At 41.5% G+C, this 16,845-nt stretch overlaps 1 protein-coding gene across 2 annotated transcripts in view; it reads left to right on the forward strand.

The window, feature by feature from the left end:
- Window positions 1–16,845, forward strand: part of GIPC1 (GIPC PDZ domain containing family member 1) — a 45,543-nt gene that overhangs the window by 19,664 nt on the left and 9,034 nt on the right. For both annotated transcript variants that reach the window (XM_069231701.1, XM_069231702.1), the window contains 3 exons: window positions 10,433–10,618; window positions 12,579–12,759; window positions 14,839–14,951. In XM_069231701.1, the coding sequence (XP_069087802.1) occupies window positions 10,433–10,618; window positions 12,579–12,759; window positions 14,839–14,951 (480 nt within the window). The remainder of the gene's footprint in view (window positions 1–10,432; window positions 10,619–12,578; window positions 12,760–14,838; window positions 14,952–16,845) is intronic.

Here is a 16,845-nt window from a genome sequence, read left to right on the forward strand (position 1 = left end):
GCTCTTATAGTTTAGGACGCCAGAGTCTGCATCCCTGCATGAGCACAGATGTCTACCTTTCACAGGCATAGATCCCACCCTTTGCCATTAATCACATGGTAGGACTGGATTCAAGCTTGAGATTTGGCACCTTGTCCTCAGTAACGGTAAGTGTTATAATGCTAATCTTGTGTTATGTGTATTGTGCTGATATCCCTGGTCTTGCTAACCTACCCCACTGTGACACCCCAGGCACTGACTGCAGGTCACTGGCCACTTCAGAAGTGGAGGTGCTGTATTTGTTGGGGTATTTCCTCCCTTGCAAAGTTGATACAGATATCGGAGTCAAGCGCAAAGGGAGAATTGTGCGCCTAATCTAAAGATAGTTACATGCTGTATGGCATCAAAACTGGGCCTACCTTCGTGCCCTAACATTAATGCCAAAACTAGTTGGTGAACGGAGCAGCAGGAAATGATTGCTTAAAATGGTAAGGTAATTCATATCAGCGATTTAGTTGCCCCTTTATTTCACATTGTATTTAATCTTCATTCCCCAAGAGTGTTAGCTATTTCATCATGCAGTGTTTCTGCATTTATTACTCGTGTACGGTGCATATTTTGAGGCATGCCAGGTATTTATGAGGGACTTTTATTGAGAGCTCTGGCGCTGAGGTTGTAGGTAAAGATTGTCAGTGGGTTGGTCTCTCTGCAGAGCACACAGAACAGTGATCATGTATTCCAGTCGCAGTTGAAATTCTGTGTAAATCTGTGTGGGTGTGATACACCAATGTCAAAATGTTAACAAGGCAAGAGTCAAAGAGAAGAATAAAGTACTTAAACATGAGTGACTCCAGTGTATATTTGGGGGCAGTGAAGTGAGGGAGTTACGAGGAAATGCATTCGGGGGAGAGTGAAAAGAGGGTGCTGTGGAGGAAAGAGATGAGGTTGAAGCTGTGCAGATGAACGAGAGGTGCAGGGAAAAATGTCAGACTTGGCTAACGTAAAGTGCACACAACTCAAGGCCCATACTCCTTCCACAGGCCTCAATAATATTTTAATTCTCAGTCCCACAATTTCAAAATTAAAACATTGGCAATATTTCATTATTTATTTATAACTAATTGTTGTTACTCATTTATCTTAAACAGCTAACAACCATTGGCAAAGTCAACAGTACTGGCAGGTTTTAGGTGTGTCAGTTGTGTTATATATCCCAATGCAGTAACATCTCAAAGAGAAACCAAAATACCAGTCTGGTGGCACACTATGGAAATCACATCAATTTGTTTTGCATGTTCCTTTTTAGAGAGCCCCCACTTTGTTCATCCCCCATGAAGACCTGTCTGCACATATTTCTTTATGGGGGACTACAGCCAGCTGCTGTGGTTGCATCCCAAAGCCTGGCTAGAGCATTTTCTTCCAAAGTCGATACCGCATGCAGTGTAAGAATGGGCAAGCACACACTTTAAAGGGCCTGACGTTGTTGCACTGTACAATTTGTACATTACAGTAACTGTTGAACTTATGAATGCAGTAAGATGTGGGGCCGTTAATGTGTTTAATATTTTAAGACTATACCTTCCCCCTTCTTTGTAACCCTAGCTTTCTCACTAAATTCATTTGCTTTAAAATGCACCATTTACCAATTTCTTTTCAATTTTCTTTTTCGGGAAGAGGGCTGTCCTGAGAACATGTTTGTTCATTAAGCTTGCTTGCTTCACTCGCTACATAAGTCATACCCAACTTTTCTGCACCACCACTTTAAAATGTCACCAGCCACCACTGCTTAGCAGTAATATGAATTTCATGATTAGGGAGCAAAGCTTCCTAATTCTGTTCTGTTTACTAATTTAGTATTTATAGGGATATCTTGTCAATGGGTGACTCCAGGCGGACAGTAAATAACATTCTATAGTATACTAATGCTCATTGAATCGCTATTCTAGCAACTTGTGCATTTATTGTAACGTTTTCTGCAGCATATGATCACTCAAAAGCATATGAGTGCTGTGTGAATGTTTGGTGAACGACTATCTTTATGTGAATGTTGCTGAAACTGTCACTTATTGGGAATAGCAGTTCTAGATTTATGTCAGCGATTAGAAAATGGTTTTACCTTCATGCTAACATCTGTGAAATAATGTTCTAACTATATGTGAATGCATAATGAGTAATAAAATAATTCTAATCTTTTATAGATGCTTTGCAAATGACAATTTTGGCAATGCCTGAATATTTGGGAAATGATTATTCTTGACATGTGCCTAATAACCTAATCATGTTTTATTGCTTAGTGAATGCGTTTCCAGCACCGTGTTAATGATTGGTAAATGGCTATTATATGCTGGTATGTAATGCTTTAGGTGTGAGTATGTCTCAGCCACGTGTGAATGATTAGTGCCTCTTCTAGCTTTATCTGCATGTTTGCACATGAATATTCCACCCATGTTTAATGGGTTGTTGGCTGACTGTTCTATTCATGTGCTAGCGCTTGATGAATTACTATTGTAGCCTTACTTGAATGTTTGGAGAATGGATGTCGATGGCTAGCTGAGCTTGCCATGTCTAAATATTTGGGAAGTAGTATTGTAACCTGGTGTGGAGAGTGACTATTCTTTCCTTTTGTATGCATGGTGAATCCCTGTTTTAGATATGTCTGAACGTTAAGTGAATGACATGTCTAGCCATGTAAGTACTGTTGGCAAGTGACAACCATAGCCTTTACATTAGCCTTCTGGACAGCCTCCAGTCTCCCATGAATCGCCAGGACCAGGTCACTGGTGCTTCTTGTTTTCTATCAAATGCACTGTTCTGGTATGTTCTTATTTCACCACACCGTTCTCCGTTTATAAATGTGTGCCTCTTGAAAGGTTAAATGTTACTGCAGACCAACATCTCTGCTTGGGTTTAGTTAGGCCGATCATTATAGATGTATTCACAATCGTATTGCAGCAAATCATAAAGTGAAAACACCTACAGAAAAAGCAAGCAAGAAAGAAAGTACACCCTCGTAAGGTTCTATTGTTGTACATATTAATATACATTCGACCTTCCTTTAGTCCTCACTAGGTCTGGAATGTAGATCAATGAAACCTCAGGTTACAAATAATACTCACAAGCTTCACTTAGTCATTACTTGTAAAACAGTAAGTTCACTCCTCGTTGATCCTTTAGCAGAGATAACCTTGGGAAAATGCTGACTGGTTCTTTAATACAAAACTTCTTCAGATTGGAATTTCTTTAATGAACTATTTTACTGTCTTCTCAACTAAGAACAGAACATTATTTCAATGTGGATTGATTGGGACACACCAATACAAGTCACTTAAATACTGTAGTCTTAATGTAGATACTTCTTTCCACCAGGTCACGGCTTTTTCATCAGTAATTAACAAAGCCCACACAACTTATACAACCACAAGTTATGTCATACTATCCCCTGCACTTTTTTGTATTTGCATGGACATCCTCTGGCTTCATACATTGGGAGTTCCAGTGCTCTACAATAATCCAACCCCACTTTTTATATTGCAAGACTAGGTGCCTCTGTAGATCGTCACATTTGTGCAATGTCTTGTAAGCTGGGTGGTGTTTGGCAGCGTTTGTTAATACTCACGTTTAAATTTCGCTGCACCATGGCAACACTTCAATGTGGCTGTACCAAAATCCTGACTTTCTTTTTCAGTCGTTCAGTTGTAGATTTACAGTTTTGTTTTGGATCATTGTTCTGTTGCATGCTCCACATTCGCTTAAGCTTTATCTTACGAACAGATAGTCTCATGTTTTCCTATAGAATGTGCTGGTATGGAGATAAATTAATGGCAGACTCTATTGCAGCTTGCGGGGGACAGTAGGCGGGGAGGTGTGGCGGGGAGGGAGAACGACCTAAAAATAAAATACAATAATTTTTTTTTTTTTTTTTTCAACGTATCTTCCTCGGCTCGCCGCTCTGCTGTTCTCACTGCAGGCACGAGCTGCCAGCCTGCCCTGCAGCCAGTCCTAATTCTGTTTTCATGCTGCTAGCAGCATGAAAGCAGTGTTATGATTGGACAGAGCATACAGCCAGGGCGCTGCAGAGTGGGAGCCTCTGCCTGCTGTCTCCAACCCGGCAACAGTGTCGGGTTGGAGAGAGCACATTGTGCATGTGTGTTTGGCTGGCCCGGAATGCTGTGCACTCCCCCCTCCGTCCCTGTCATTGCCCGTGGCCGCACCCCTTTTACAATAAAGCCATAGTCAACATAGTTTATTACGGTATTATTGTAAAAGTTTTGTAGCTGTTGCTGCTGGAGGGGGTGGTGGTTGACGCTCCTCTGACATGGCAGGAGGAGGGGTGTGGGAACGCTCCTCCGCCATGGTGGAGGAGCTGCTGCTGGACTCTGTGATTGTAAGTTGTCCAGCTCCTGTGCCTGCAAGGCCCAAATCGCCATCACTGCCATGATTGACAGATGGTATGAGGTTCCTGTAATGATATTCAGAGCTTGTTTTTTGCCTTGTATATTGTTGTGCATTATAGAAAAATCATTCTACTTGAGTCGCATCTGTCCAGGGACATTGTTCTAGAAGTTTTGTAGGTAGAAGTCACATTTTCCATCACAAACATAAGCCATGCAGCAATTTTATTTTTGCAGAGAAGTGGTTTTCTTCTGGCTACCCTTCCAAAAAAGCTGTACTTCTCAGCCTTTCCCTTTATTGCATATACTTATTACTTTTTAATCCTTAAACAAACCCATTACATCTGTATATTTTCTCAGTTATACGCATGGAAGAACCCAAACCTATTTTTACTAATATGTGTCACCCTTCTATTTATGTCCTTTTTAAAAATTATTATTATAGCTTAACCACCTCAAATGTGTCCCTAAGTTGACCTTGTGTCCAGAATTTTTGTCCTGAATTTTGACTTTATCCTAAATTTTTAAAGTCACTGTCCAGAATTTTCGTCCATGCCACGTGGCCATCTTAATTGAATTTATGGTGGACAGAAACATTTCTTCATATGGCGTGTTACTGTTTTTTGGACTCTATGTTGCTAAACCTGAAAAAGGCCAGTCCACTCACGGTATAGCTGTACATTATATGTTGAGCACTGGACAGGGCCAATGGTCCTATCCGTTAGATCCAGTATATCTAAAGATAGGTAGCTTTTATTTCTTAGCATTGTTAAAGTTAGACAGATGTCAGTATCTGTCTGACAACAGCACAGCTTTCAAAATCCTTTGACGTTTGCCCACAACTAATCCTTCTTCTTGGCTCACCTCTGCTTCTTCATGACCCTCTCTGATCCAGAGCCAGGCCTATTTGTGTTAAGTTTTTGTTTAATACAGTAATTCCCCTATTATTACACAAGTTTATATATAGGAAACTGTTTTACGAATGATATTACTTGTTTCCAGGTTAACAATTTAGGCACAATAGTACCTCTTGTTATAAACAGTTAAATCAGCCTTCTCTAGTGGTAGAATTATAAAGTGTAACGTTTACTGTTTTGATAGAGGCCTTTATAATCTAGGATATAGATTTAGATATCTTTACAATTTATAGGCTTATTATAAGACCATTCTTGGCTAGATGTGCGACCATCTTGAACTGCCTCTTTTTGCAAATAATTGTTCCAATTGTGAAAGTATGGGCTTACTATTGTTCTGAAATGCCTATAATGTATTGTAATAGTATTTACATATCCCTGACGAGGTGTCGAAGCGCTTTTCGGCGAGTAGCACGCTACTCTGGAACCCAAAAGGAATTGTATAGGAACATATGAGTACAGTTTCAGCATTATTATGAGTTAGTTTGAGCCACAGATATGTGAGTTTTAGTTGGATTGACTGGAGTAATGGAGGGGTAGAGGAGGGAAGAATCCAGAAGTGTTAATTGGGAGTTTATAATAATAGGATGAGGCTTGGGATGAGTAAAGGGGGGATGGAGGAGGGAAGAGTCTGTGGAAAGGGATAGGGAGATCATAGTAGCAGGAGGGGTTTTGGATGAGTCTGAGGTGAGATAAATGAGGGAGAATTTTGTAGGGTTGTTTGGGAGATCACGGTAGTAAACTGAGGTTTGGGTGCGTTATATGTTGAAGAGGAGGGAAGATCTTATTTAGGAGATAAAAGTAGTAGAATAGGATTGGGATGAGTCCGAATGGGGATGGAGGATAGATTGCTAGAGACATGACATTTGTTGATGGGTAGACAAAGTAAAGCTTACAAGAGTACAAATATAATATTTTTTATATATATATATATATATATATATATATATGTGTGTGTATATATATATATATATATATATGTATAATATACACTTTTTTTTCATTATTTTTATTCATTTATTTGTAGATTTTATTTTTTATTACAATTTTCTCTAGTACAGTAGGACTAGAGTAATAGATATGTAAAGTACAAAGTAAGGGAATATATGTTCAAGGAATATAATAGTGGGTATAATATGAGAAGAAAAGTAGTATTGTATAACACAGACTTTCAAGATTAGTAATTTTTAAAGTTAATTAATAAGTGTACTTTTCTAACATTTATTTATCTTTACTCAAGTTTTGAATAGTCAAATGCTTATGATAATAAAACATTTGATCAGTGTGCTATTAAATGAGAGCAGGGATTCATAATTATCTAATTATCTAATATAACAACTTATCTAGGAGCTATGCAATGACCTATGAACATGTTAAGCATAGAAAAACGTATGAATACACACGCATATACACATACATACATATTAAAACAGTGAGAAAATATACATTAAACAGGTTTAAAGAGTATGTGTGTGATTTACTGTTATGACATAGTAGCAATACATACTTCCTAAAGAACTATACATATCTAGAATATACACATAATCAGATTAAAATATTTATCAACACAAGCATTTGCAGTCCATAGCTGTTTGAATATAGTGGTTATGAAGGAAAGAGCCAACTCTTGAGTAGTCTTCTGAAGACAAGATAGTTATCCATGGATCTTATATTTGGGGGTAATGAATTCATAGTCTGGGTGCTTGAATGGAGAAAGATGTTCCACCTATAGTCTTTTTCTTGTATGGTGGTGCTGTAAGGCGGGGTTGCAATCTTGAGCGGAGGTTTCTTTGTTGAATGTATTTGGGTATTTTGTTTCTGATAAAGACTGGTCCTCTTTTCATGTATAGCTTTGTGGGTGATACAAAGCCACTTGAAGGTGCATCTTCTGGCAATGGGTAACCAGTGTAGTGCTCTCAAGGCAGGTGAGAGGTGGGCTTGTGGCTATACATGTAATAGTAGCCTGGCAGCGGAGTTCTGAATACGTTGTAGTTTTTTCATATTAGATAGAGATGATCCATGGTAGAAGCCATTGGCATAATCCAGTTTGGATAGTACAAGCGAGATAGTAGCCTGCACCTTGTGTGGAAATCCGCAGTGGGGGAAGATGCGCCGTAGAGTCTTCAAGGTGATGAAGCTTGTTTGTGCTAATTTGTCCACTTGGGCATTCATTGTTAACTTGGAGTCCATGGTAATTCCAAGGTTTTTAACTTCCTCGGATAATTGAGGAGGTTGTCCAAGATTGTCAGGTCAGGCGCACAGTGGGTCATAATTTTTCCAGTCACCACATATGAGTATTTCTGTTTTGGAGGCATTTAGTTTGAGATGGCTCAAAGTCATCCACGGATCAATGGCTTTGAGGCAACTGAAGATTTGTGAGTTTTCAATGTTTTTGGGGCATTCTAGTTTAAGTAGTATTTGTGCGGCATCTGCATAGTTGTAGCATGTCAGTTGAAAATCATTGATCAGTTCTGGTAATGATATCATATAGATGGTGAAAAGCGTAGGTGAGATGATTGATCCTTGGGGGACCCCTGCTTTTGTGAGGTAGGGTTCAGACGAGACGGGGGGAGAATAGATTATATTAGTTCTGTTTTGAAGGTAGGATGTAATCCAGTCGAGAGCAGTCCCCTCTATGCCGGCTTCGTGGAGTCTTTGAATTAGTGTGTCATGGCCAACCGTATCAAAGGCAGCCGAGAGGTCCAAGAGAACTAGTGCAGCAACTCCATTGCGGTCAACTGTGTTTTTAAAATCATCCCAGATTGCTATGAGTGCTGATTTAGTGCCTTTTCCTGAGTGGAATTCAGTTTGGTAGTCTGAAAGTATGAAATTGTCTTTTAATGAATTGTGACATCTGGACGAATGCTGCTCTTTCTATCAGTTTGCCTAGGAAAGGTCCATTTGTGATTGGTCTGTAGTTGTTGGGGTCCTGCGGGTCTAGGTTTGTTTTCTTTAATAACAGTCGTATTTATGCTTTTTTCAGTTCTACAGGAAAAGTTCCTGTAGTTAGAGAGTTGTTAATGATTCTTCTTACAGGTGTGGTAGCAGAAGCAGATAAAAGAATGTTCTTGAAGATGTGTGGGTGGGCAAGGGTCAGAAGGGCAACCGGGAGGCCTGCTTGCTTTGACCAAATCCATAAATTCACCTTGTGATATTTGTTTGAAGGACTGTAGAGGCTGGGTGGTTAATCTTAGATGGTATTTTAGGAAAGGGGTTGGTGCTGATGGTTTTCTTCTGTTTTAAATAGGAGTCCAATGTGTCTGCCTTGGTTGTGAAATGAGTTGCCAGTTTGTGAAATCTTGAGTAGTGGAATGACTTACTTCCGTGCATTTAGGTTTTCGAAATTCATTCAGAATCTTATAAAATTCTTTGGTTGCAGATTTAGCATTTTGAATTCTGTCTGAGTAGTACCCTTATTCTTTTTTTTTTTTATCGATGATTTGTAAATTCTGTTAAGTTTCTGTAGCTGCAGTTTGTCCTGATTGTTTGTTTTGAGACAGGTCAGCTGCAACTTTCTGATTTGTTGCTTTATGTTTTTAAGGTCTCTGTTTCTCCAAGGTGTTGGTTTTCTTTTGTCCTGTTTAATTTTTCTGAGTGGTATTAGGATATCAAAAGCTTCCTGTAGCCACTCAAAGTTATGGAACAGAATTAATTGTATCTAGGTCTGTGTTGGCTGTTAGTTGTGTTTCTAAGTCATCAAAATTGAGTTTGCTCCAAGGTCTATAGGTGCATGTATGTAAGTAGTTGTGGGGTGTGTTGATTTGTGGAGTTTTATGTTGGAAAGTTATCAAATGGTGGTCTGACCATGTTATTGGCGTGATGCTATACGGCCTACTACAGACTGAGGGGCAGCAACAGTTCCTTCTATAAGACGGTTACTAATACCTTTTGACCTGGACATGATGGGTTTGCTTAAACCTGAATGCTCCAGACCAGTCTGACAAAGTTGCTAAATATGGGGGTAACACTTCTGAAGATTTAAAAAAAAAAAAAGAAGAAAACTGCGCTTGTTTGGCACCACCTGATTCTGATTACCTTCTTAACTGATGTGAAGCTGCCAGGGTGCACTTACTTTGTCACACAAGTTTTTGATTGATGGCTGTTTTATTTTATTTTATCAAAGTGAAGTTATTTGTCACGTGAGGTTTATACTTGGTGAGGACTAGATGAAAGAGATCCTATATTTTAAGCATGACCACTGGAATCCGGCAACAGGGCTGGCCAAATTATGCATCAAGAAAATTATACAGTGTAGTAAGGAAAAACATTTTTATTAGTATCACTTCATTATGTTGTCAGAGTTCATTTAACACCCAAAGACAGTGATAAGAAACTAAAATGTGATGTGACCAGTCAACCTTTGAAAATATTTTTTTAGTGCGCATCAACACGTGTTGCTGTGTTTTTGAGTAACTATTGGTCCAGTAACTATTGAGTAGTATGAGCTAGAAACTTTTTTTTTTAAATAAACAAATTATGCTGCAAAAGATGGATTAAATGACAAATGCAGAACACCTATAATTATGCAGAAAACGCTGCAGCCACAGAATCTCATAATTCCGGTTGTCCTGGTTTATAGGTATTAGCATATAATCTTAAAAGGGTTTACGTTATTTTTTCAGTACACACCATTATAGCATTTTCAGGAAGTAGTGAAGTGTTCTACAGGATTTCAACTCCCAGGTGTCTATCAAAAATGTTTGAGCCTGAATGAAGAGGACCATCCGATTAGCGAGGTGTTGTTAGCTGAGGGCAAAAAGTGTGTAGTGCTCATTTGTATTTAAGCCAGTTGTAAATTTGAAACCTTTTCAGCCCCTGACCGATAGCTGGTTTGTTTTACAATTGTTAAAGGATTCTTAGATGAAATTGTGTGTTGTTTCTAACGCAGTTAACAGGGGAGACTCTGTGTACACAGTTTGTTTCCAAAGCAGTGCAATGCTTTAACAGTCCATACTCATAGATCTGATGCATACGGTGATTATTTCGGCAAGTTTGTACCACTTTTTACAGCCCCACACACACTTTTTCTAATGATGACAGACGCTCATTCCCATTCAGGATAGGTGATTTGAGTGTTCTGCCACAATTCCGCCATGCATTCCACGGACATAGGCTCTTGCCTGAGTCTCTCAAACCTTTTTCTCGCAGGTCATGTTTTGCACATTGAATACGCACAAGGTGGACATGGATAAGCTCCTCGGAGGGCAGATTGGCTTGGAGGACTTCATCTTTGCTCACGTGAAGGGTCAGAAGAAGGAAGTGGATGTGTACAAGTCTGAGGATGCGCTGGGACTGACCATCACTGACAATGGAGCTGGCTACGCATTTATCAAGGTACCACCACTCCCTTTCCATACTTCATCGTACACTTTCTTCTGTCCTGGAACCATCTAAATTGCTCTCATAAGTTATTTAACTTGATCAGAATTACTCCAGTATGTTTTAGCACATACAAACATACGGTGTGTGAAGGCCAAATTTGATAAATTGTCTGTGATGTTTAGGGGAATTAACACATACTTGAGGCAGTGCAATGTTAAGTATGTTTTGTTTTACATAGTAATATAACACATATGTATTATCTGAAATGCGGGACATAATCGCATTATTTTTTGAGTAAGTACCAAAGACGGTAGGGATCCAGGACCCCACGTTCCGAAGTCGGCAGCTGAACCACTAGAACGCAGGTCTTCCCCTAGTTGCGTTCATAAATATTCTGCAACTGAGCGCCCACCTTACTGTCAGTTTACTACTACCCATGGCACCACATAGTGCCTCCTCTTCTAGGTGTGAGCATGGCTCCACATCACGCAGATGTGTGCATGTCTCTTTCACAGTTCTAAACAGAGCTGCACTCTACCTGGGCCTGAGTGCTGCATCGGCTTTCTAGTAAAGTGGCTGTCTACGCTTGAACCTCTCAAAGAAAGATTTCAAGGGCAGATATTATTAATTACAACATATTTTTTAACAATTGGAAATGCCAGTAGGTCTGGCTTATAACTAAAAGTACTTAAGCAGCTGCACAATTTAGGCATTTAATAATAGCTCATCATGTGCACTCTTCCACTCATCGTTGCATTCGTTCGTCTGTCTGCACACTCCCTTTTTTTCTTACATGTAGCTATTCACACAAACTCAACAAGCATTTGGTTTAGAAGCGTGCTGTAATATACACTGCAGAACTACAAGCAGTACACTGCAGATTAAATCAGCAGCAAGCAAGGAGCCGGTAACTCAGCCTGGGAAGCTGTCGGGTGCTCCATAAAAATGAAAAGAAATATAAGAAGGAGAAAGATATGAAAGAAGGCCTACAGAAGGAGAAAAAGAAGACTCCTATAAAGGACTGGCATACGAGCCCTGGCACTGAAGCACACTTATTTTCAGGTGAAATGCTATCACTGACAGAGCAGTAGAGGCAATTTATGAAGTGGGGTGACTCAGTGCCCCATGCATAGTCTTCTGCACGCAGTGTTTGTCATAGGGTGTAACCAACATCAAACCCTTGCCTGTAATGGCAATCTGGGAGCTTCCTTTAACAAAATGCCGGTCTGCTTTTTTTTTAACACAGTGTAATAACAATACACTCTTGAAGGCCTGTTGGCTTTAACATATGCTTTTCAAATTAAGCAAGTCAAGCCTACTTCTTTTTTCACTACTTCCCTAATAAACGGTTCAGATGTATGGCGTCTGACACTGTTTTTCCCAGTGAAGCAATGAGGCCTGTAGAATTTACAGTTAGCTTGTCATACTAACACAGGCCTACCATATGGAGCATACGTTTTTACAAAAGGCAACATACGTTCTCTTTTTCAGCAGACGCACACACACTGTCAGCCCATTCAAAAGCTTGTTGAAAGGAGGATCAACATGTGGCTGGAGCTCAAGTGCCTGTCTTAATCCTTCATCTTAAAGCACATTCTGGTGATCACATAATATCTCGCTATCACTGCTCTATCAAGCCAGATCTTCAAAGGAGCCACATGGTTCGTTACGCCATCCCAATAACTTTGATAATTATGTGTCTGGTTTTGGAGCTCTCCTGCCCATTTTGGTTTTGCTCGTCTTGCCAACAGTAGATCTTCCCCTCTAATAACACTAATATGTAAACAGTTTTAATAAGCAATATAATTGCTACAACATTTCAAACTAGCGTATGATCACCTTGCTAAAACGTACTCCCAGTTTAGTGCAGGATGACTTATTTGCTGCTCTGTAGCCCTGTCAGGTGTTTACTAATGTGGGCCGATTAAACCACAACCTGACCATGACTATCTCACAACCCTTTATCCAACAGAGGATCAAGGACGGCAGCACCATCGATCGGATGCAGCTGATCAACATCGGTGACATGATTGAGTCCATTAATGGGGAGAGCCTGATTGGCTGCCGGCACTATGAGGTGGCGAAAATGCTGAAGGACCTACCCAAGGGCCGCAAATTCACTTTGAAGCTGATTGAGCCTCTTAAGGCGTTTGGTGAGTGCTGTACAGGATATACCTGAATCCTGTGCTAGAGGACACTGAGTTAGGCCCCCGTGCATACCTTACCCCGACCACAAATCTTTCTGTAGGGTGCCTCCAGCGGTCGGCATTCTCTTCTGTCCCAGTCGTGTTCAATCTGCTCACTATTGTGTATGCACTAGTTCTCCTGCATGCTCCTCACCTGTTTGGTTTCTGTACCGCCTCCTGTTGCTTTATTTCCCTCTTTCTTTTTCCTGTAGCTTCCGACACGTGCTAACCTTTTGCCATATTTTATTCTGGTTGTCATCCCTTTTCATTCACTGTGCCGTCTTCTCTTTAGTCGCCTAGCTCAAAACTCATTGAGTGAAACTGAAAACCTAAATTTACATATATCGAGCGAAGTAGACATTTTCATTAGGTAAATCTAGTGCAGATAAAATAGCTGTCATATAAAAAAAAAAAGATTAGAGCGGGGTGGAAAGTGAGGGGCAGTCACATGTTGAGTGATAGCACCCTAAATAAGAAGCAGAATGTAGGCAGGGAAAGTCATCCGAGGCAGAATGTGCAAGAACAGCCTGAGTTACCATGCCAAAATGGCTCTGGGCACAGGCAGGTAAGATAGCAGCCACAAAGCTAGGTAAATGATGTTTTTGGCATGCTGCAACTTCTGCTGAGGCTGAATGTGAAGGAGATAATAACGAGTTGGAGAAGTGGACAGAAAAAGTGGCATTAAAATAAAAGTGTATGGGTAGTTTAGGTTGGCCATGCTGAAGGGAATGGAGACTGAGGATGGTTGGGTAGGAAGCAAAGGCAGTGGGCAAGACTGGTGACTGGATTTGGGGGCATAACAAAAATTACTTGATGAGAAGCATTATCAACACTGAGATTCCACTCTTTTTTCACTTTCCCCTTCACTCTTCTTTTATTTCCCTCTGGCCTGTAGTTTCTTAGCCACTTAGTTCTTCATTCTTTCCTTTCCCTCTTCAATACATCTGCCTCACAATCTAGCCTCCCTTTTCTTCCCATGTTCATAAATTCACCTTCTTTCTTCGTTGTCCTTTCGTAGTTGTATCTTTAGTTCCCTGCCACCCATCTTCACTCTCCTGCATATCCTCCCTGTGCTTTCGTGTACTTGCCCCTTCCATCTGCCGGTTCTCTGTCTTGGGTCTAGTATGTGCCTGGAGGTCTTTTAAGTTCTTTTTTTTCTGACTGGTTTCCCTGCACCTTTTTTCAGGCTGCGGTTCCTCCGCCGTACTCCTGATGCTTTTGTGTATGAATTTATGTTTGTATCTATTATATACAGCGACTACACGAACACATTGCACACATTACTTGCCACTTTCTTTGACTACTTTCCTCCAGTTCATTCTCAAGGCTTCCCTGTTCAGGCTCCCTGTTCTACTCATGGTTCCCCCTCATTCCTCTCCTTGATTCTCTTGCCTCCCTCGCTCTGCTTCGGTTTCCATGCAGTCTGGAGTGATGGACTTTGGTCTCTATCCCTCCGCGTTGTTTTCTCTGGCAGCTTTGCCCGCCTCGCTCTCTCCCGTTTCCCTCCCTGGCAAGCTTCCTCGAGGAGCAGGCCGGCACAGGCCGCGCCGGGTGCACCTTCACGTCGGGAGGGTGGGGTCCCGTCCGACCTGTCGGATGGTTTCCCCAGAGCGGCTGACGAAGCCTCTTCTGGCAGCCCAACCTCTGTTCATTAGGCTGGGCTTCCTGCTCCTGCCCTGCAACGTGCTGATTCTGTCCCCGCACGAGCTCCACGAAGTGTTCCATGTTTGCTGAACGGGTGGGGGAGGGAGGAGAGCAGGACATGCAGGTAGTGAGTGAGCCAGTCCAACGAGTTGATTCAGCAGTGGGTGCGGCATGGTGTGTAACGCAGGAGTTGCTGTTAGTCTCCGGTGTGAACAATAGTATTTGAGATAACTTTTTCAGTTTGGAGTGTAGGGTGTTGTCAGTAGGCCATGTCCCGCCTGTCTTTCGGAGTTTGTGAAAGGGCCAATTAAGGCATTTATTAGGGGCAGAACGGTCTCGAGAGCCCGAAGTAGTATTTTCTGCGGCTGTTCTCGCTGATAGCTATCTCACTTACAATTTCAGACATGATTGGCCAGAGATCCGGAGGAGCCAAAGTCAGCTCCAACCCACAGATTGGCACTGGGCGAGGAACCCTCCGGCTACGGTCAAAAGGCCCCGCCACCGTGGAGGAGCTGGTAAGATGCACAACATGCTTGCAGATAAAGTATACCTGTGTATGTGTACATACAGTGCATATATTACCTTTGTTAATTGCTGCCAAATGTATTGTCCAAAATGAAAAGCAATTTCCTATGAAAAGTGCAAGTTAACCAAGTCCACAGAATCTATATTTCCTACGTTGTAAGATCTCTCTTTTGCGGTCTCATAAATTCATCCTTACCAGAATCCTAGTGTTTTTCTGGCTTTGTTAGATTGAGGTCTCATATGTCGGAGACCTGATAATACAAATATTGTTAGCAACGGAATGACCATGCAGTCTGCATTATTCTATGCCCATTACTTCACCTTTCTTCATTAGGCAGATGCTTTGAAATTGAAAAGCCGCAAAAAAAAAAAAAAAAACAGTGCAAACTACACCTACAGAAACAAAGCACAGTGCCTTTTGAATCGCATTGGTTTGGACGTTTAGAAAGAAAATCATCTGTGTTTCGAAGCCTAACCAGTTAGGTATGAAGCTGGAGGAAAGCAGCAGGTCCCCATAGGCTACCCATTGCCCTTTCTGCTGCAGTCCCATACTATACTTTGTCTCTAGCATTATTTTTGTTCTTGCATTATAAATGCTGCCACTGCTCACTGTAAGTGGGTGTGGCTGTTAGTTTAAAGTGTCTCATCACAAACATACAACATACACTCGGCTTACTGTTTTCACACAGACCTCTTTTACATTGTGTTCAGTGCAGGGCCTACCTTGCAGAATCCGAGCCTCATGCAAATGAAATATTTTCATGCTGAACACACAGACATGCCTATCACTATGAACACAAAACCATGCTATCTGTGGTTTCTTAGTTGTTTTGTTGCTCATCACCTTTGTTGGAGCCCCATCATGAGGTGAGGAAACAGTGGGACTATAGCCTGCCGACAGCCGAGGGTTTATGAAAGCACTGTAGGAAAGTACCATCTTGCCTGGCATGTTACCCCCATTTTTCACTGTATATATGTTGTTTTAGTTGTATGTGTCACTGGGACCCTGGTAACCCAGGGCCCCAGTGCTCATAAGTGTGCCTGAATGTGTTACCTGTGTAGTGACTAACTGTCTCACTGAGGCTCTGCTAATCAGAACCTCAGTGGTTATGCTCTCTCATTTCTTTCCAAATTGTCACTAACAGGCTAGTGACCATTTTACCAATTTACATTGGCTTACTGGAACACCCTTATAATTCCCTAGTATATGGTACTGAGGTACCCAGGGTATTGGGGTTCCAGGAGATCCCTATGGGCTGCAGCATTTCTTTTGCCACCCATAGGGAGCTCTGACAATTCTTACACAGGCCTGCCACTGCAGCCTGAGTGAAATAACGTCCACGTTATTTCACAGCCATTTTACACTGCACTTAAGTAACTTATAAGTCACCTATATGTCTAACCTTTACCTGGTAAAGGTTAGGTGCAAAGTTACTTAGTGTGAGGGCACCCTGGCACTAGCCAAGGTGCCCCCACATTGTTCAGAGCCAATTCACTGAACTTTGTGAGTGCGGGGACACCATTACACGCGTGCACTACATATAGGTCACTACCTATATGTAGCTTCACCATGGTAACTCCGAATATGGCCATGTAACATGTCTATGATCATGGAATTGCCCCCTCTATGCCTTCCTGGCATTGTTGGTACAATTCCATGATCCCAGTGGTCTGTAGCACAGACCCTGGTACTGCCAGACTGCCCTTCCTGGGGTTTCTCTGCAGCTGCTGCTGCTGCCAACCCCTCAGACAGGCAGCTGCCCTCCTGGGGTCCAGCCAGGCCTGGCCCAGGATGGCAGAACAAAGAACTTCCTCTGAGAGAGGGTGTGACACCCTCTCCCTTTGGAAAATGGTGTGAAGGCAGGGGAGGAGTAGCCTCCCCCA

The sequence above is a fragment of the Pleurodeles waltl genome, chromosome 4_2 (genome assembly GCF_031143425.1).
Source record: "Pleurodeles waltl isolate 20211129_DDA chromosome 4_2, aPleWal1.hap1.20221129, whole genome shotgun sequence".
Taxonomy (NCBI): Eukaryota; Metazoa; Chordata; class Amphibia; order Caudata; family Salamandridae; genus Pleurodeles; species Pleurodeles waltl.